This window comes from Plectrocnemia conspersa, unplaced genomic scaffold, assembly GCF_051122295.1.
Source record: "Plectrocnemia conspersa isolate PC_06_02 unplaced genomic scaffold, ASM5112229v1 ptg000008l, whole genome shotgun sequence".
Lineage (NCBI taxonomy): Eukaryota > Metazoa > Arthropoda > Insecta > Trichoptera > Polycentropodidae > Plectrocnemia > Plectrocnemia conspersa.
The window spans coordinates 20,690,600-20,712,849 of NW_028277172.1; the positions used below are offsets into that span (position 1 = coordinate 20,690,600).

At 30.9% G+C, this 22,250-nt stretch overlaps 1 protein-coding gene and 1 long non-coding RNA gene across 4 annotated transcripts in view; one reads left to right on the forward strand and one right to left on the reverse strand.

Moving 5' to 3' along the window:
- Positions 1–215: 215 nt before the first annotated feature.
- LOC148233342 (uncharacterized) lies at positions 216–14,692 on the forward strand. Of its 3 annotated transcripts, none has more exons than XM_088189378.1 (11): positions 216–468; positions 984–1,116; positions 3,160–3,863; positions 4,129–4,356; positions 4,430–4,590; positions 4,657–4,778; positions 5,302–5,524; positions 5,592–5,850; positions 5,925–6,032; positions 6,402–6,524; positions 10,349–14,692. In XM_088189378.1, exons 2-11 carry the CDS (start codon positions 1,085–1,087, stop codon positions 10,597–10,599), a joined length of 2,211 nt encoding a protein of 736 aa, XP_088045504.1. In that variant the 5' UTR covers positions 216–468; positions 984–1,084; the 3' UTR covers positions 10,600–14,692. The 3 variants fall into 3 exon arrangements, with proteins under 3 accessions (XP_088045504.1, XP_088045505.1, XP_088045506.1); XM_088189379.1 differs by having other exon boundaries at positions 273–573; XM_088189380.1 differs by lacking the exon at positions 216–468 and adding an exon at positions 581–895.
- Positions 13,524–22,250, reverse strand: part of LOC148233343 (uncharacterized) — a 72,303-nt gene continuing 63,576 nt past the window's right edge. Inside the window, exon 3 of the long non-coding RNA XR_015810334.1 lies at positions 13,524–16,903. This is a non-coding gene — a long non-coding RNA (uncharacterized LOC148233343). The remainder of the gene's footprint in view (positions 16,904–22,250) is intronic.

Here is a 22,250-nt window from a genome sequence, read left to right on the forward strand (position 1 = left end):
TTAAATAAAATAAATATAAAAGTTGTTTTAAAAATAAATGGATGGATTTATTTTAAAGATATGTTATATAATATCAAAGCATATAAAAACTTTGATTTTCTTTTTGGTTTTATATAACCAACATCTCTTATTCACCACTTGAGTGATATTTAAATTTTATTTTCCATAAAATATTACGAAAACACTGCAGACCTAATTTGTGTGAGCATGTACCGTTTACATATTTTTAGACAAAATGAATAGATAAATTAAAATGAACACAATCCAGTTTTGAAATGGTTAACTAATGTGTATTGCGGAAAAAGCATAGTTTTATTATAGGACGAGTTTAAATGGAATAATTGTGATTTGTGTCGCCGAGTTTTTCACCTTCGGTACGCGAGCCGAAGGTTGGGCGCTCCCGAACCGAGCGCTATTCTGGCTGCCATTTGCTGCTCTCTGTCACTTGTCCGATGTTTTTAAATAAGTGTAATAACAATTTTTAATCGGACGCTTTCGTAGTTTAGATTAGATAATGCGGTCGGCGCGCACCTTCTTCGCCGAGGGGGCGCAGGCCGAGCCCCCCCTCCTCGGGTAAACTTTTCACACTTTCCGTTCCGTCGCCTGTGCGCGTTTTGCGCCGATTCATCGCCAACGTTTCGGTGACTGCGACGATCCGCGAATGAAACCGCTCTCGGTTCGATTCCAGTGGCGGGGCGTCGCCGTCCCGAGTTCGGATTCACTCCCAGAGCGACCTTTTACAATGACAGATCTGTCATGTCAGATTGCAAAGCCTAGCTTCCGATTCGACGAATCTTCGGTGACGTTTCCCTCGCCTTCGGCTGATGCAACAGCTTCTTGTGCCACGATTACGTTTTCGTTTAACTTTTCAGTTTTCACATGTTACTTTGTCTGTGTATATATTTTTTTTCATAGTCGCATAACCTCACTTGTTATACGGATTATAGTATTTGTTTGCTAATACGATTTGTTTTGTTTTTCAGAACGTGAATTTGGGACCAATTAAGAATATTGAATTATTTTCAATATCTTAAACGACTTTTTTTAATACGATAAACTACAAACGCAGAATCAGCATGTCATAATGTTTAATTTGAGCGCTACTAATAATTCCGGGTGAGTATTGATTTTGTGCAATTATTGCAGAGTCCAATCTAAATATTCATTATCCCATTATTACCTTTGTATTCCATATTATTTTTGAGCTTAATATTTTTTGTCTATCGATACTAATATAAACCCAAATTTGGGAGAATTGGCATAACTTTTAAGTTACGCTCAATACTATTAAGGGCATTGACATATGTTGTTTATTTTGCGACACTCAATCTCTGATTCTCTAACTATCGATTTATATTTTATTTTTATATAATAAATATATATTACGTATAGAAACGTACCTAAGTATTTAAACCAGGAATGATCATAGAATAAATATACAAAGCAAAAATAAATTATCAAATATAAATCTTGAAAAATAAATAAAGTAAAATCGGTAATAAAATATTTTTTTTGTAATTGGACAATGCACTAAAATAAATAAACCGTTTATGATTTACAACTGTTTCATGAAAAAAATTTAGGTAATAAAAAAGCAGTTTATTTTGTTTCTCAACTAAATATATTAAAACAAATAATTTATACGTACAAATAGTGATATTTCATATCTTCATAAAAACTTGGCACATTTTTTTTCTGATAGTGAAGTAGATACGCTAAATGGCATCAGGGGCTGAAAGCAGTTGGCTCTTATTTGATACGTTATGGCGTGAACAGCTCATAAAGTGTTAAAAAAACTTACTGTGATTATTAGGGCTGTGGAGGTGGAGTCGGAGCATTTTAAGCGTAGTCGGAGTCGTAAAAAAAACGATCGACTGACTCCTTTTCAACCCTTTCACCCTAACCATTTTTTTTAAATTATTAGTTTAAAGTCGTTAATATGAAGTAAACAAAAGTTATTATGTACTTAATCAAATACCACAACAACAACCGACCGGCGTTGTCACATGTAGACACATACAATGGCACGGCACTAATCCTAAGAAATATTATTATAATTATTTGTTTTTGTTCTTTCTTTTCTGTTGTTATTTACATGAAAATAAATAAATAAAATAGTTAAAAATAAATTTAATATTTTAAAAGCATCTAATCGAAATTTTTAAATTCGTCCACAGCCCTGGTGATTATACTCAACGGTTATTTTGCCACTAGTTCAACGTGATTTTGGTCACATTTCCGGCTATTGCTTTTCTGCTGTCAATCTAAGACATTAAATTAAGTGTTCCACCATTTTTTCCTATAAAAATATTGTCTAAATTTCAGATTTATTAATCACGTTCTAAGCCACAGGGTTAGTCATTTAATTCTTTATCGAATGTTTCGCAAATTCTAATAAGTTTTACATCTATCATTCAAGAATATTCGTAGTGTAGTTATTTTTACCCATAACCTGATGTATTGCATCCATTACGACATTTTATAAAAATTCTTCGAACCCACTGTTAATTATAACTGACTAAAACTATAAAGTTTGCCTTATCGATAACCTAATTGACAATAATATCATGTTTTGTACTCAACTAAATTAACACTCGAGTGATATCTACCCGCTTTGTTCACTGCTGGTAATCCACGGGACAGGTAGTGACTGCCTTTTTAGTTATACTTTAAGAAAAAATATTTCTACACCTAATTATTTTTATTGCCACCACTGACTTCCATGTGAGTGAAAATCAAAGAGCTCTTTGTTTAAACACGAGATGCTAGGATAATTTGATCGTAAATTATTTTTTAAGCATCGTAAATTATTCTTAAAGTGTGAGGAAGCTATAAACAAAAATTTTAACCCATTGAAGACTAAAATATAATTTACAAAGTTCAGTGGTGCCCCATAGTGTGTTAACCAAATTTTATTATGTGCCGCGTGATGTGCAAAAACTGCCTGGTTTTGCACATCACGCGGCGAGAAAACGACCCGTCAGTGTTAAAGACGATTTGACATTATAGTTTTTATAAATATTTTCACCACAAAAGTTCCAGGTCAATAGCTTGGTAACCCTCAAAAAAAATATTGTCATACCCTAAATTAATGTTATATCTTAAATTCTTATGATTTCGAAAAGTGATGCATTTTTACTAAAAATTATTTATTTTCAGGTACAATGGCATCTCTCAGTTGTCAGAGTCCCAAACAGACTTTCCGAATAGAATAGTCGCCAATTCAAAAGTGAAACTACACAGTTATATGAACAGCGATAGCAAAAACAGTTTCAGCGCCGATCTCAGAAACTTATCTTACGACAGAAGCAAAGCGAACTTGGTATCACAACTGAAGCAAACGTCGAAAGAGGACGTGTACACTTTCCACGATTCGGATCAAACGTTCATACATACCAAGTTGAACTCGCCGGACTTTGACTCCAAGAGAACACCGACGAGCGTCTTGCCGGTCGCGGCGAGGAGAGTTCAAATCGTTAAACCGTTGAACGGCTTCGTCAAAGATGTCGACGCGCCGGAACCGCACAACGGAGAGGCGAAGAGAGGAGTCGCCAAGAGCGCGCAAAGCAAAGTATGGCCGCTGTGTAGTAAAATCACCGTCAAGCAAAGCAAAGATTTGGTTGGGCCTCTATCGTCTGATTTTAAAATAGCGTCAGACAACGGACTGAATAATCCTACCAAAAACAGTATTAATAATTCTATTGTTAGCTCTATAATTTCGAATTGCGCGTATCAGAGCAGAAAGTCCAGCAGCGAAGGTTCGATTAAGCAAGAGTCGAACTTGAGGAAAGTGGACAAGATATCGCTGTCGAACTATTTAAACGATGTCGCGATCAAAACTACTGCTAAGAAAATTCCTTCAGGTTAATATATGATATTTTATATATATATTATTACTACACATATTTACTTTTAAGTAACTATATTATCAAATGATTTGTAGCATTTGTTTTTCGTAGAAGGAAACAAAATCCAGTATTAGAAAGTAATAATCATTGTGTAATTTTATATACTAATCGAGTTATCTTATCTTTGTGACAAATATCTTGTTATTGACAAATATGATTTGTTAAATTGATTTCCACTCGTATCTAACTTTTCTGATCATTCAAATGTGTTTAATTGTAGGTAAGCCAAATCCTACAGCATTTAAATTAAAAAAGGGCCGCGGACCTGCAGTGCACGAAGCCCTGCAGAGGATAACACCTTTCTCTACGATGAACACACCGAAGGGATCCTCCGGAAGTAGATGGCACTCTCCTAGTTCAGATTTGTTCGATTGCGGAGCAATAGATTCGTACCCTTACTTAGCAGACTCGGATTCGGACTCCAGCGACGATAGCATGTACGATTACGGTCAGTAATCTATTATTATTAATTTATGTACAAACGTACGTGTTCGTTACTAATTTATTCATTGCTCTCACAGTTAACAATTCTTGGTTTGATTGTAATTCCAAGAGTGAAGATCGTTCAAAGAGAATCTTGAATTCCACCACTTCGTTGCGTAGACGAATTAACGAGTTACAGCGGTTACAATCGATCATTAATTTGCCTAAATCGACTTCCGAACTATATCAAGCTATGAAGGTTATAATAATGTCTTTTTTTTAATTTTTGTATATTTTGATTCTAAATTGATTGATTATTTTGTAGAAACAACAGAGAAGAGGTAGTTTTGGTAATGAATTTCGGCTCGAAGGTCCTGCATTAGAAATGTTGCTTAATTCCCGGAGTACAGACAGTATTCTTAGTTCTTCCGATAAAAGAAGAATAAGGTATGATTCATGTGTAAATATAATTTAATTGTATTAACAATAATGGAAATTTAACTATGGCGTATTAATCAGCGGAACAGTCTAGAAATTTGTGATGGATATCATTTTGTGATAATACAAAATTATCTACCTATATTTTCTTTTGTATATGTAGCAGTAAGCTCACTAAGAAATTAAATACTGTATATCGTGTATAAGATTGTCTTCTACACAATCAATAATTAATTCTGGTTTAGTGCCCATATTTCATCATAAAATCAATCTTGATATGATTGCAACATAAAATTGAACAGATGTCCTTGTAAATTATTAATTGTCTATAAATCTATAAATTTATTTAATCAACTTTTACATTATATTAAAGTACATAATACTATTTAAAACGAGCAGTAGAATGTTCTGTAAAACACCTATTTTATGTAGTATCTAAAGATATATACTGATGATTTATTTTGTATAATGAACAGAAAACTAGAAAACCATTATCATAATTTCTTATATTTGATTTCTTTTTTATGTTTAGAAATGGAAAAAGACCAGTTGAACCCATCGGATGTGCACACCCCGGTTGCAAAGCTCCCTCATTGGCTTGCGCTCGTCTTTGTCTCGCCCATATATCGCTCAACCCCGAGCAGAAACTCTTCTCCGAATGCATAGCGAAATCGAGCGATCACGTACAGTGTCGAGCTCCGGTGGCGAACGTCAGGAACGAACAACCCCTATGTCCAAAGCACATGTTGAAAAAGGTACGATAACTTTAAAACGAATAACACAAAGGAAACAAAGCGATTCTTATATATTAAACGTTCACAGGACAATCCTTCGAAAATCTCGCCGGATTCAAAATCGAATCAATCTTCGAGGAAACGACACAAACCGTCAGCGGTCATCCGACCGCAAAATAGAGATATTAACGGAGCCGATATTTTACACACTAGTATTAACAATAACTTTGATACATTTGAGAAGACAATTAGTTTTAACGGTATCGCTCAGAATACGCAGCTCTTTTCGCCGAACAGTATTGTAAATGGAATCACTTCAACTTATTTAAATAACGATGACAATACAGGTTTAATATACATGATTAATAATATCGTTTTATTTTGGATAAGATTCGATAAATTGATTTTTAATGAATTTTAGAGTTGAATGTGTGTTCCAATTCCTCTTACGAGAGTTCCGAAGACGCCGGTATAGGCAGTTTAACAGAAACGGAATTAATTAGTGCATCAAATCATGTTCAACAGATAGGTTTGTAATTTTTATTAAAAGGAGTATTCGGAAAGTAAAGATACAAGTTGACAACATTACGTTTAATGTTCCATTATTCTGCTTTTGTCTTGTGTATTTTAAGCAGAAATAAGTGACGTTTATAAAGAAAAAAGAAGTGAAAAGCAATCCGTTGCCACTGATGAACTCATTTAAATATTCGATCGATCTAAACGGATACTGAAAGATTTGGCTATCAGAAACGCTGTATTCCTTAGATTATTAAATTCAAAAGAGAATCATTAAATTAATTCCCAAGCTTAATAAATGTGTTGAGATCTACAGTGACTTTACTTTCCGAATATCTCGTTGATGTTGAATCTGGATTGTGATTAATTGTGTTTATTTTAGTTGATGCTGATGTGGTAGCAGATGTATTAGCAATGCACGAATTGCCTTTAGAGCTTCCACCGCCAGACCCACCTCAAGAAGCCAACATTGATCTATCGACTGTATTCAACGATTTCTTTGCAGGTACATATTTTTTTTATTCTTGTCTTGGATTAGTATTATCAGATTATATTTTCTGTCAAGAAAAATGTGTAACCAGAAATAGATTTACTAATTTCAAAAATATATTATGCTATCTTTTTTTGTCTAGTGTTGTGACGTATTCAGCCAGTTAGACGCCGAATATACCATTTTATTGTATTAATTTAAATTATACGGATACATCTAGGTGTTTTTCTCTAATAATTTATTCTGGGTGGCTTTTTATAATTGTTACCATAATAGTCCCTTCCTAAATGTCAACAAAAAAATAGTTTTCAGTGCACAAAACAATTCCTATTATTGTCTAAGCCCGCGAAAAAAGTATATAATATAGTTAAGTACTACTCTTCAAATTTTTGTGCATAATAAAATTACAGTTCTCTCGTGTTTTTGTTTGCGAAGCACCTATGTTCAATTGTCGCTTTCTACTTGGCACTTATATAAGTTGTAATTACACATCAAATATACATGATGATGCAAAAAACTTTGAGTATGAGGAGAAAATTATAATGTGAATTTATTTATTTAAAAAATATATTTTGTGCTATATATACAGGGGTGTGAAAAAATAATTGACCAGACATTTTTTTTCATATTTTTGTAGTGTTTCTACACACTCGTGTAATATAAAAAAGTAAAAATAATATTTTTGCACATTTTTGATTTAAAAAAAGAATATCTAGTAACACCGCCTTTCTCTTTCATTACTTCGAGTACTCCTTGAGGCATACTCTATTCGCTATTAGAGTGTTTTTTTTATGCGTCATTTAGCCACACGTTTTCAATGGGTTTTTTTTTCAAAATATCTATTTTTGAGCAGTTGTATACAATGAATTTAAGAACTGCTCAACAATTTTCTATTGGATTTATATCAAGCGAATTACCTGGCCAAGGTAAAACTGATTTTGATTTTGCCGTGTGGCAGGGAGCTGCACCTTGCATACATATAGTTATGGTTTTTCATGTTTTTGTCAATAAATTATGGGTAAAAATATTTAGCCAAAACTTTCCTTGAACAAAATAAAGGGGGCTAACACCCTTGCTGCTAATGACAGATCAATGACTCTTTTTATACATTTTTCTTTGTACTTCTCCGAAGGTCGCCTATGCACAAAATCGTATTGTCAGTCAACGAGCGCATGATTGTCTCATCGAAGAAACAAACCTACAAAAAAATTACCGTAAACGTTTATGGCGTGAATTGAAAAAAATAAAAAAAATCATTTTAAAACATAATTTAAAGACATACTTTTTCCAATCATTAGCGGTCTAAAATCAACGTTGCTTAGCCTATTAAAAATGTTTATTTTTGTGGGGTTGCTTTTAATATCCACCTCGCCTAATCGACATTGTAAAGTTAGACATTTCGATTCCTTCATCATTTAAAATAGCTGTTACACTTTCATTTGTAATTCACCTATTTCGCAATGCAATAGAAACAATTTTTCTGTCCTGTCTTGGATTCTTGGTTTGGATTCATTTTGTGTTTTCATCCGCATTTGTGACGTATAGGGTTGCTGTCCAAGTGCTAACATATTTTTTGTTCTCATCACTGATTGATGAAACACTTTGAATATTTGGAATATTTCTCGATTAGTATGAGTTTCTTCACTTAGTAAAATACAAATAGCAATATTCACTTTAGCAGAAATATTTTTTCTTTGCGGCATTTTATAAAAATAACTGTTTTAAACAATAAAAAATATTTTTGTCGGAACCGACAAGTTAACTGCATATTATTTTTATTAAATAAATTCGCATAACAAAAACAAATAGACACATGTAACAAATTAATTAAATGTAATTAACATTTTACACGTGTTGCTCATTAGTACACTTGTATCGTACTAAATATTTAGTATAAATATGGAGCGATTAAAATAAATAAAGGTCATTAAACAGTAGTCAGAACAACACACCATCGTGTTATTGCTGGAGCATCTATGCCTCACTTATTTTTGGTTTCCGCAACGACAGCGCCCTCCTGGATGGCGCTGTCGTTACCTCAAAATCAATACCAGAAATTTTTGGGAACATATAATGGGTTAATTACGCTCATTTTTCAACAAGCTTCAAATCTTTTAAAATGCACACCATTTATTTTCTACATTAGTTGCTTGCAAAATACGTGAAATGTTGGAGTGGTCCAATTATTTTGTCACACTACTATATGTTACAGTGAAGTTATATTTTCACCAATATAAATATAATTTCACTGTTTCAGTGAAATCATATCCGAATACATTTTACTAGTAAAATTAAACGCTGTACTAAAATGTCTGTGGAACTTAATTTTACTGGTGTGAAATGTTCAATTGCTGTTCAAACCCAAACCTAACGTAATCGAATCAACATAATAAAAATTGAAAAACTCTAGTTTTTGTACTTTTATTAGTTCAAGTTGGGTCTGGTTAATTTTGTTTAGGTTTCGGTTTGAACGGCAAATGGACGTTTCACAACCGTTACAGTGAATGTGTATTTTTTAGTAAAGTTATGTTTTCACTAGTGTAAATATAATTTCACTAATGAGGCCAATTAAAATATATCAGTGAAACTGTATTTATTCGGTACATGTGCATTCAGAACATTTTGGCCCTAATATGTGTCGCCCTACAATAATTTTTTAAACGAAATTCGCTGGCAGCGTTTATGATTTAATAAGTGGCGTTTACTGTCAGTTGAAGATCACCGCTTATAACGTTTTTTTTATTTACTATTTTCACGCCTGTCAAATAACAGTTTAACACTAGATTTACGAAACCTGTCAAAATTGACGATTTTCTGATTTGATTTATATCAGACAGTACTTTTTTATATTTGAACAATGCAAATATATTAACACTATTTTTATTTTCGGGAACTTCTTATTGTTAAACATATAGACACTATATACCTATTTTTAATGACACCCGTCATATTGGCGGATTGTTAAAGCAGCATATAATTTAACTAGCGCCTGTCAGATAAATTATGTTTTCACTAGTAGAGATATATATCTACCTATGAAAGTGCAGAGATGTATGTAGAAAAAATATGCATATACTCTGGTTGTCTTAAAAATGTATTATTAGCCATGCATGGTGATGTATTATGATTGCATTACATTTACTGAATTGTGTTATCTCTCATCTTTTTTTTATTTTAAAAGCATTAAAACGCGATAACGTGATGTGATTGACTCGTGACTTGTGAGTGGTCAATTTATGATGACGATTGTGTGATCAGTAATTTCGATATACTTTTATTCTATGCAATATATTCTTACATTAACAAGAGTATATTTTTGTTAGACAGTATTTTATTGGTTTCCATGGCAGCAAGACTATCATTAACATGTATGGTGGTCGATCTTTCACTGTTTTGAGGTACCCTAGAAAGAATTATTAAATAAAAAACATATTTTTTTATTTTGATTTTATGTGAATGATTTCTATAGAAAATAATACCACTAAATTAAAGAGTACAAAATAAATTAAAATAATAATTTTAATATAAAATTTAAAATTTTAATAATATAAAATTTTATACTAATTTTATAAAAAATATTGAAAGCCTCTGAATTAATATAAAAATATCCACAAAAGCCGTATGCTATAAAAAAATCACTGATTTTTTTCTATAATTTGCCACCTCATTCGAATGTTACTCTAATCTATCGAGATATATTTTGTTAATGTTTTTCATCATCTTCATATAAATATCTCAATAAAGCGTCTCGTTTGAGATGAATCATTTCAATATTTTTGATTTAAATCTAATAAATAATATATTTGCCATTGATTTTATTTTTATATTTTCATGTGTAGAACACAACGAAGGATATATTCCGACCCGCGAAGAAACTGAAGAGCTTGAACGGGCGTTGGAAGCCGTGAACCAAGACGTCAAGTCTTTAGAAAAGCTCACATCTTCGCAGCACTCGTCTCTGTTAGATTCGTTCTTGGACGAGAAGGTTCTCGCCGAGACGCTGGCAAGTCTTCCGGACGTTTTCAGCAGCATCCCTCCTGTGAAGGTGACGTCTGATCACATCGTCGAACCGTCTTCTTCTATGTCATAACGAACATAAGTTTAGTTTCTTAAAACGTTCATTATTTATTTTCATCATCTAAAAGGTATTAATATAATAATAAATATTAATGATACTGACGTTTTGCATTTTTTTGTTGAAAGTCAAGATGTGTTGATTCATAAAAATAGCCTAGATGCTTGTATTTGCTGATGATTGTATTCAATTAGAAGCGCTTAGATTACTAACCTTAGTGCAAAATGTGTGTCCTTGTTAATATTTATTTATCGGTTATCATTTTAATATTATTTTATTTTTAAAATCTATGATCTCATAAGAACAACATTATTTTTCATAATTTATGTTTATGTCATTAGTTCCATTTTATTATAATTTTTGCAATAGTGCTCTTCTTCATTCCTTTGTGTATATACATTTATTTTATTTCGATCTAGCTTCGATTGAAATGATCTATTATTTTTATATAAATTTATAAATACAACCTACAGACTGCAGTTCATCTTTTTTTAATATACTAAAACACACCGATGAAATAAAAACAATATTCTAACTCGTTGAATCTTATGTAATATTAATAATTATAATATGAAATTACTATTTTCTTCTTTGTGAAAATATTTCAAACATTCGTTACGATGTAAAAAATACGCTTCTACATTTATATATTGATATATTGTATTGTATAAGATTCTTTGATAGTGCGGGTCATTATATACGAATTTAAAACGCGATTATGTATTTTGGAAGTAAGATAATTTCCCGCATTTCTAACCGTTTACATACATAATATAATATCATGTCTCATGTTTAATTTGAATACTGTGATTGTATCTTAATTCTTGTTAGTATTACCTATATAGCGTAAATTAGTGTATATTTGTAATTTTTATCAGATAGGCTAAGTTTTTTTAAATTAATCGATTAGTTATGTAGAGACTAACCGAGAAATTAAACCGAATAAAAATGTTTCACACGAATATTTATATTTTTATACATATGATTTAAAACAAAAATACGTTGACATTTACAAGTGTTCCCTTTTTTATTGTAATTTTTTATATTGAAAAAAAATATTAAAAAAGGGATTATTGTGTAATGTTAGTAGACCTGTTCTCTGCTTTATTATTTTTTTACGATGAAATGAGATTACATTATTTATTTATTTTATTTAAAATAAATTTATGATACTTTTAGATTAATTTAGTATTACAAGCATATTTTTTTAAACTCATAAATAAATTATAGTCTTCCCATTATTTACAGATTTGAAATAAAATATTGAATCAGTGGAGGGTTGTTTATGCATAATATTATATGAAAATGTTTTTTGCCTTTCGTATTGAGATTATTATTGTATAGTAATGGAAGTGTTGTCATATTATGGATTCAACTATTAAATAACAAAATTTCACAGATCAGTCAATGTACCATTAATCGCATCTTTATTTAAATTTTAAACTTAAATAGTATACTCATTAAAACCAAAAATGTGTGCATTTCAAACAAATCTCCAATCTACAGGGTTTTGCGTTATGTATTTTTGACATGTTCAGTCTGTGATATGCATGACTACGCTTCTTGTGATTTATCAACGTACAGTTCTTTATTTTTTATTATTTAAATAAATAAAATACTTTAATTATAATATTAATATCATAGTTAACGTCGTATTAGGACTGACTATGCAATCTTTGAATGCGACACCCTCGATTCAGGGTATTCTCGTAGAGTTTGGTGTTATATTTCATAATCTCAATCGGTTAATTGAAACTAATTAGTTAGATAGTAACTAAATAAATAAATGTGATCGTCTAGATGTCGTATATATATTCATACATATATAATTAATAATAAATGTTTGATGTGAAACACACACGTGTAATAGATGTGTTATCTTTTCATTTGTGTAAGAGATTTTTAGTTTTTTTTTTTACAATGCGTAGTATTTATTTTTACATTACGAATATTTTCTGTTGAATCTATTATACATGTATTATAGGATTGTTAATAAATGACTGCGTTTATAAAAATATACAAAATGTACACCTATTTGATTAAACGAGGTTAGAACTGTTTATTGATCGTCCTGTATAATGTAAAGTAGTCCAACATATCATATTTATACGCTTGCGTATTTTTAATTTTTAACAATTTATAATTGATTTGTTCAGTGGCGAAGTATCCGAGTATTTCATTTGTAGTTATACATATTTTGATAAAAAAATAGCTGACCATAAGTTTCATTACTGTAAACTTTTTATCTTTTCAATCGAAATGCAGGATTCTAGTCTGACTATAACGGCTGAAATTCTGCACGGTCCATAAAAAATCTCACATGCACTAGTTGGCACAAAAAATATGGTTGGATACTTTTTGATCTGATCTTGTATAATATAAACTAGAGTAAAACATATATTTTAGGCCGTGAAGTATTTTGTACAAGTGTCAGATTTCCGTTACTTATCAAACTATATAGATATATATTTTTTATATTTTGACATACAGACCTGTTTGAGGAGAATCTGTCGCAGAACTCCGCTTGTGATGATAAGGATATTAACGTACTGAATCTAATTCGCCATTAAATGTTTTAGTGCTCAAACAACACTGCTCTTAGTGCATCTTTATGTTGCTACTATGACGTCAGTGCTGTGCGCTCCCATTGAATAAAATAGGGTTTATTCTTCCTAAATAAATATTTATAGTGTTCGATTCTCAGTTTTCTATGTAAAAATTCTGTCAATTGCGATACAATTTTATATAAAAAGCTCATAACGATAAATCTGAATACGATACTTTCTACTTTGTCACTCTGCTGCTGAGCGACTCAATTTGTTGTTGTAAACGTTAAGTGTTAAACGGTCGCACGCTTACTATTTTACACTTCCCATTACACACTACAAACATAATTCTGTGATTTGTTATTAGACAACTTATTTAAGTAGGAATTAAATGAGGGAGACAATGTGTCGACTAGAAACTGTATATATACATATATAATTAATATTAAAAGGAGTGAAATGCCGTAACTGTTTATTTGATAAGCGTTTAGGAATAATTACGAAAACATCCGGAGTGAAAAATATTATGTACACTTATAGAACATGTGATGTTTCAGTTTATACCTGCCAATTGCGGAAAATAGTAATGTATTAGATATGACGGATATATTATGTAACATTAAGTTGTTTTTTTTTTCTACTTTTGTAAAATGGTGAGATTTTTTTACGATAAATACACTTGGTTTGTGGTATTTGTATGATTGATTTATCCGACCTTTCTCCTTTATCGGTTTAAAAGCGTAGCTAGAGGCTTTCGATGTATTCAATTATTTTTACATTAAATTTAGTTCCTAAACTAATTAATGTGTGAATAGACATTTTTTCAGTAAATGAATCGCATTGTACATATTTAAGATCTATGTTATATTAATTTAATCTAAAACTGTTCGATATATTCAGTGATTCTTTGATTGATTTTTTTCAACGTCTTCGTACATTCCTTAACAGATTTAATCAATAACATCCTACTCTTTTCATTTCTATGTATTTTTTAATACACTCAAATCAATTTACAATATTCTAAAAAAACATGATATTCATAATTGGTCATTTGTTGCATCGCCGTTGTTGTCATTACTGCCAAGTGTTTACGTGTCTATTATACTTTATTAAATCAAATTTAATTAACACAAAGAGAGATTTTGACTTATCAGCATTGGCAATGTATAACGTATGTATATATATATAGACAAAAAACATTAAAGAAATCACTGCCACGTTTTGAAGTGTCATCTCAAAAGTGATGCTAATATGCATTTTATAATGTGTGTCGTTTCACTTTTGTATTTGACGATAGGCTTTAATTTATTCAATAGTTTAGTACGATATCTTAGCGTATTTTTATATGTAAAATATGAAAGCTCTACATGTAGGAGACTAACAATTTGCATTTTTGACGGTTTCTGTACGGAATTTGCGTAATAAATAAAACTAGTTATTATAAAGTTGACTTGATAATTTTTATTTCAGTAATATAACATTATATTATAATATATTTCGTGTACAATTTGTTATTAATGTGGATAAACGAATTCGTGTAATAAATAAACAAGTAAAACTTTTTTTGTTGTTTTATTATAAACCAAATTTTAAAAGCATACATTCAATTAATACAGGATTTTTCTTAATATATGTACAGTAGACCCCCCAATAACACGGTAAATTGTATCAAAAGTAACATATATAATCTTACAACGTATTATATACATGATAAAATGTAACGCATATGTCAGTAAAACATCCAGATTTTGAGAACCCCCTTCCCTCCACCAAATCTCAGATGATGGATCCACGAGTAGACAGTAACGGTTGATTGTTGCCTAGGGTAGATGTTACTGCGCACTACAGAAAGGGACCGACGACTCGCACTTGGTCAATCAGTCCATCTCATAAAAGACGTGAAGATGGCTCGACGTCGGGGCTTCGCCCTTGAACTGGTCCACTAAGAAGACACTTGTCAGCGCCCCCTATAGATGAAATCATTAGAGCTGCATATTACCGTTTTTAATTAAACATCAAATTTTAAGATTTATGGTGTATTTGGCCACGCAGTGAAAACTTTTAGAAGTTTATTTATTATAGAAAAATATTATGCTACACAGAAAAAACATTTGCTTAAATATTATGTATAAATTATTATAAAAAATTGATACAGTGAAATCTCAGTATAGCGAAGCTAACGGGACCGAAGAAAGAAATTCGTTATATTGAATGTAAGGAAGATGATATATTTTTATTTTATTTTTAATTATCATATTACTACAACATCAAAATAACCTATTACAAGATTAACAGATCGTTTTTTGTCCATTTTTAAGGACACTAATGAACACAATAGAATTAAAAAATAATGTTTTATAAAAAAAGTCGGCGAAACACTTTGAATGTCGTTTGTGAACACATCTGAACGAATTGAATTCGGAGAAATATTGTGTTAAGTTGTAACGTCATTCTTAAATTCGGATCAAAATATTTCGTTATACTGAAATTAGTTTTCGTTATAATGAAAACATTTTCTATGAAAGTTTTTCAGGGACAAATTGAAGATTTGTTATACTGGGAATTTCGTTATTTCGGTATTCGTTACAAAGAGATTTCACTGTATATTTTTAAATCACATAATACGCTTACTCTAGAGTGGTTTAGAGCAACAGATTAAGCGGTTAAGGTTTTAATTTTTTTTAATATGTGAATGTAATTAAAAACCTTCTCAAAGAACTATATTATTACTAAAAGTTAACATAATGGCAAGTAGTCGTTCATACAGTACGCAAATTCACACAGTAACGCGGGAACGGTCGAAAATGTGCTTAGATAGCGGAGAAATTACAATTTGCTAATAAGTAATTACTTGAGCAACCATAATTTTTAATGTCTTAAAACTAAACCAACCAGTAAATAAAGGTGACAATGATTTCAATATATAATTTTAACAAAAAAAAAATACTAAAACTAGATTTTTTAAAATCTGATCGAACCAAAAAAGTATTTAAAATCAAAAAAGTTGAGGGAATATTTGTACACTCACTAGCTGCGGTATCTCGCCGTAAAATATTTTTAACTGAACTTCCCGAAAAATAGCTTTAAATGGCAATACTGCCTCACATAAAAAGTTATGTACAAAACAGTGTTTATAAATTAATCATAAAAAAATTCTTGCTAGTATAAGTATACTTTTAGTATGCTTCTCCGGCGTGTATTTCGATAGCCCAGTTCAAGGCTGAAACATGCCGACAAATGCGTTTCAGAAGATGTTCTACCGCCATCGTCTCGGACATAACGTTGTTGGTAATATATGTCGAACGTATCAGTAGGCGAATATCTACAAATGCCCCATTTGGACTTGTAACAGTCTTGATCTGGACTATCGTTGTGTCTTGAGCATTCTTCAATGTCGATCGGAGATTATCTTGAGATTTTGGAGCAGGTTGAACGTTCGCAGAGGCAGTGCAGCATGCGGCTGTGGCCTCATATAATACACAACCAGCTAACCACACTGCCATTGCGCCCGTCGGTTTTTCTTCTTTGTAACCAATCTTTAGGAACAAATACGTCTCGTACTAAATACATATTTACTACCTGGAGTTTCCATAAATGATATAGAATAATATTAATTAAGGTAATAAGAATACATAGACGCAATACACTGCAATTCTGAATGCACAAACCAGCTGCTTGAAGCGAAGTGTCTGCCCATTGCTGTCTCACAAATCTCCACCGAAGCTCTGTTATTACCTACCTGTCGATTGTTACAGCAGTGGCGAAATTGGCTCCTGAAATAAGAAAAAGCTGTTTGTATTCGAGGCCGCTGTCAAATCGATCAGCTGTTGCTGGGACGCCATTGCTGCGCGCCGCGCATGCGCAGTGAGACGCGGGCGATCAATATAGCGTTTATTATCGACTTGGGAACAAAATACGCGGATAATTACGCTCGATTTTAATTAATGTCTGTTACGCCGACGCATAGATAATTTGTTCTCTAACTAAAATTATAAATATAAACATAGAATATATTGAAAAACAAACTTCTATCACTTCTATAGAAAATTATTTTATTTTCCAAAGGCTTCTATATATGCCTACAAAATATTTAGGTATATAAATTTTGTTGTCCGGAATTCCAAACTTTGGATATATTAATAAAATATAATTATAAGTATAATTCTCAGAAAATATTGTATTATGTAATACTTATTTTGTAAAAAATTCATACCATTGTTGCGCAGTAGTAACTTAGTAAATATAATGGACGGAATAAGATGTGACATAAAAGACTAGTAATATGAAGATAATAAACAAGCAAAATACTGTTATTAATTTAAAGCAGGACTTAGTTATGTTCATAATAATAAAAAAAAGTAGGCCATGCGTTGTCACTGATAAGCTCGTTCAAAATACTATTAAAAAATAAATTTTTTAGGCGCTGAAATTTTTGGAGATCCATGATTGAAAAATAAATGAAGAAGTGAGGTTAAGTTAAGAAGTAAATGCTCCATGATTGAAAAATAAATGAAGAATAAAATGCCTCAGAAATATTTTCTGGACTTTGTATCTCTACTTTTTGAATATCCTTCGTATATATGTATGTAAATTTACGTGCCTCGTTTCAAACTTTTTTAAGAATAAAATATGTGGTTTGTTTTTTGCGTAGTGAGCAAATTTATGGGAAAAAATGATTTTTTGTTCAATAAAATGCGGTAGTTCACTTTTTCCGCATTAAAATATTATTAGAAATTTTGTTTTAAAAAACTGTGCTGCTAGTGAGAAATCTTTTATTAAAAAAAGAATCATGCAATCGTATACGTACTGAAAAATTCACAATTACTTTTATTTCGTAAAAAAAAGTTTCATGACTCATGACTCACTAAATCATATACATGGCTGTAATTTTTAACGTTTAAATTTTCACGTTTTGCACTCGCTTTAAATTAGTTATCAATTTTTAATTGTGTAAAAATTCTCCCATTTTATATAAAAAATAGTTAATTTTCGTAGAAAAGCAATATCATATTTTAATAAAGCTAAATTAGAATTTTTATAAAAATTCTATAATTGACTTATATAAATATAAACATGCATATCCGTGTTTCACGCATAAAGTTAGCCGCTAGTGGAATAATATATAATTAATTAATGGTTTTAAACTTAGCTTTATTATTACTATATTTGTTTATGTTTGAATTTATTAATTTTTATTAAACCTGACAGGCGTAAGCCCAATGCGTTACAATGCGTGAATCAATCGGACATAATGAATACCTACAAGCAAGTATTAACCACCAGACTGAAAAAGTCTGGGAAATGGTGACATCTATATTATTAATTATAAATTATTATGTGGTATACAATTTATAATGGATAGATGTTACTGCAGCTGGGGCCGTTTTCATTTTTAAATAATTGCGCATTTTTATAAATAAAAATTTGAATGCCGCTGCCGGGGCTCGAACCCGCAACCTCAGAGTTACTAGTCTGAGACGTTATTCCTCCTATATGTTACATTAAATGTGTGTGAAATCATATCCGAATACATTTTCACCAGTAGATATATATTTTTACTAGCGAAAATATATGCTGCTCTAAAATGTCTATGAAACGCAATTTGACAGTTGCGAAACGTTCATTTGCTGTTCGAACTCAATTAAACCCAACTTTTCTCAATGACAGTTCTAAAACTATACTTTCATAAAAATAATGCATTTAGGTTGAGTTATTATATAGACAGGAATTCGTTGATAACTTGAAATGATGAAATTAAATAAAATATTATAATTAAAAAAAATCAATTCTACAATTTCACTGCTCAATATCAGTAAAACTATTTGTTAAAATAAATTGAAGCACACCCAAATTCGTTTAAGTTAGGTTTGGGTTTGAGTAGTAAATGTACGTTTCTCAACTGTTTAATTGGTGAAAATATACATTCACTGTAACATATATACAGCATAACATATTTTTTTAAATAAATAATTTTTTTTGTTGGGGGAGGGGGAAGGACCACCCCCCTTAAATTTAGTCAGAAAAATGCATGTCATTTAATGAAACACTATGAATTCTAATAAAATCGAAATATTAAAAAAAAACCACTGACTGAACAACTTTTGCCCCCCCCCTGAAAAAATCTGAAATGACGTCCTTGATTCTAAACCAAAATTTCTTGGGTTATCTCTAAAAACAATCTTTAATCTATCCCGAAAATATTTGTTAAAATATGTCATTTCAGTGAAATCATATCGGAATACATTTTCACCGGTAGATATAAAATTTAATTTATCTGTCAGGTGCTAGTAAAATTATATGATTTCAGTTTTTTCTTAAGTAGTAATATATACATTTAAATACTTATCATAATTTATTTACATATGATGTATAAATGTGTATTTTTCAGTGAAGTTATATTTTCATTAGTGAAGTCAAATATATTTTCACCAGCAGATATGTATTTTTACTAGCGAAAATATGATCTAACTGATAGGAGCTAGTTAAATTATGTGCTGCTCTTAAATGTATATTAAACGCAATTTGACAGTTGCGAAACGTCAGTTGTGTGAGCTCATCAGTGACATCAGATGGCTCTCCACTCCTTTCTTTGCCATGAAATTCATTTCATCAAACACCATTTTGCGTATATATAAATAAGTTAACGATGGATTTCAGCGGAAGTTTCTCTTTTCTCTCAAAATAAATGGATCATTTAATGAATAAAAGGATATGTCTTTATTTTTTCACGAAGAGTTTATCAGTGACAACAGATGGCTCTTCACTCCTTTATTAGTCATGAAATTCTCGACACCATTATGCGCTAACAGAAGCAAGTTTATCTTTTTAGTTAAAAGAAACGGATCATTTTACGAACCTCGCATTATTAGCGTGAATAAAAGGATATGGCTTTATTTTATTGTTCAGTGTTAGTATTGTTTATTTGTTTTTAGGAGCTAATTTAAATTTTCTCCATTGAAGTCATTCTTCGATACGCGATTGACTATGATATCCGTATCTTTAAATTGATTAGTGATGCTAGAGATCATCGATAGTTTCGTGGCAATTTAATTGATCTTGGCTCACTCGCGACTGCTCAGGTAGGAGGTTAGGTTTAGCCCCAATCCGCGCTGTTTGTAACTATATATTTTATCATTAAACATATGAAATAAGTCAATGTATTTTCATCATTACATGAACATATCATACACGTATTATTTCATTTTAAAACGAAATATCCATTTATAAATAAACAATACGTTTTATCTTACACGTTTGCAATCAACTGCACTTATAGCTGCCACTTCGACCTTTATATTTATCGTAAAATGTGTATTTTCATTGATTACGTCACACGTGTAGGTATTTTTCGTTTAGTGCTACTTTTCATGCGCAGCGCTTCTCAAAACTCGCCTACGTTCTTTTACATACGTACATGGTACACGTTTTATTTTTCCGTCGAGTTTTTTACCCCTGTCGACCCAGTCTTAATTTCAGCGAAAATTGACAATGTACATTCGGATTTAGCACACGGCGGTCTTTCAGGTTGGATCTACCACGAGACCGGGGAGTGCCCCAAAACGTCTCTGGACTGGTTTATAAATAAATGCTGGTCATTCGGCGATGTCCCCGCGGGAGTTACGGAAATAATACGCCGGCACCAGTGTCATGTTTTCCGCAATTACGTAACCCGGATTTATGACTGACAACACATCACCCTCTGACTCCTGAATGACTGCTTGAAGATCGATTCGAAACTATGTGTGTAATCGTTTCTTTTTAAGATGTTTACATTTAAAAATACATATTTTTATAGGAAATGCAACACGTAGCGAGTGATCTCCCATTCTCCCACCACTTAAAAACGTGAATTTGATTCATTTGATGTAGTAATTCTTTGCTTGTATCTGAATATGAACAGAGAGAACACCAATAACTAAATGTCAGAATCTAGTAGATTGGTAATACTGTGCAAATGTTTTAGTTTCATTCGTATTTATATCTGCATTATATGTATTTAGTACATATAAAAATAGGCGGATTGTGTTTTTAAACCAAAAACCAGAAAAAATATGATTTTCTACTTTATATTTAATTGTAGAATATGAACAGAATAACTCATAGAAAACTATTTCACAGTAACTCATAAAGACTCGTTAAATTGAATGGTAAAAACGTTTGGGGAATGATGAAAACTGTAACAAAACTTAGGACTAACGTAATATATGTTAAAAAACTGGTTTAATCGTCTGTAGAACACTGTTACTTTTTTTAAGTAAAACATAAAAAAAAATCTTTATAAGGAATATATAAACGTAGCTTATTGAGGTCAATAAGCAATAACTTAATATTGTGTTAAAATACAATATAGAAAATATATAGAGGATTAAAATGACAAGAAAACAGAGATATCTTTAAAGCTAATAAGTTTGTGAGATAAAATCATTATATACAAAACAAATAAATAAATTGGTGATTGAAAATTTATCAATCGAATTATTTAAGAATAAGAAAAGCAAGTTGGTTCATAGAAGAAAAGCAGGACATTTAATAAAGATTCTGTTTTTTAATTATTTTTTGGTGATTAAATAAAGTTGTAACGTCTTATTTTTACTGCATTTTATTTCAAAGACACTTCAGAACCTATTGAAGTTAAAAGAAAAATAAAAAAAGATCAGTAGACTTTTGCACAGTACTGTTTATTAATAGTCTTTCAGTTGGTGGATTTTCGTAAACCTTGCTTTGAGATAATCCGATAAAAATAATCTAGATATAATAAATTTGAGCTCCTGGGAGGCAAATCTATGTATCTCCTCAGAGAAGTATGTTTAGTAAACTTGTGAATTTATGATATAATTTAATGAATTATATTTTTAGTACTAACCAAATATTTGTTACGCTTTAACTACAAAATCTTAACTCATACTATTTTAATTTATTTGTAGTTTCTTATTATATTCAAAGTGAATTTCTGATCTAAATAAAATGTGAGTCTGAATATGGATGAGAAAGTTAGATTTAAGCCGACGATATAAATTAAACTGACCACTGATATAAAATTGAGAAATTAACCCACGTTTTTATTGTTATTAGAATGAATCACTGATAACGATATCATGTCATTATTAAATTTAATGTTCG

What these genes read in the sequence shown, in the direction of transcription:
- LOC148233342 (XM_088189378.1), top strand. Translation starts at nt 1,085, where the DNA reads ATGTTTAATTTGAGCGCTACTAATAATTCCGG. An exon ending in TGCTAAGAAAATTCCTTCAG is followed by an intron (nt 3,864 to 4,128) that starts GTTAATATATGA and finishes GTTTAATTGTAG; the next exon opens with GTAAGCCAAATCCTACAGCA. An exon ending in ATTCAACGATTTCTTTGCAG is followed by an intron (nt 6,525 to 10,348) that starts GTACATATTTTT and finishes TTTCATGTGTAG; the next exon opens with AACACAACGAAGGATATATT.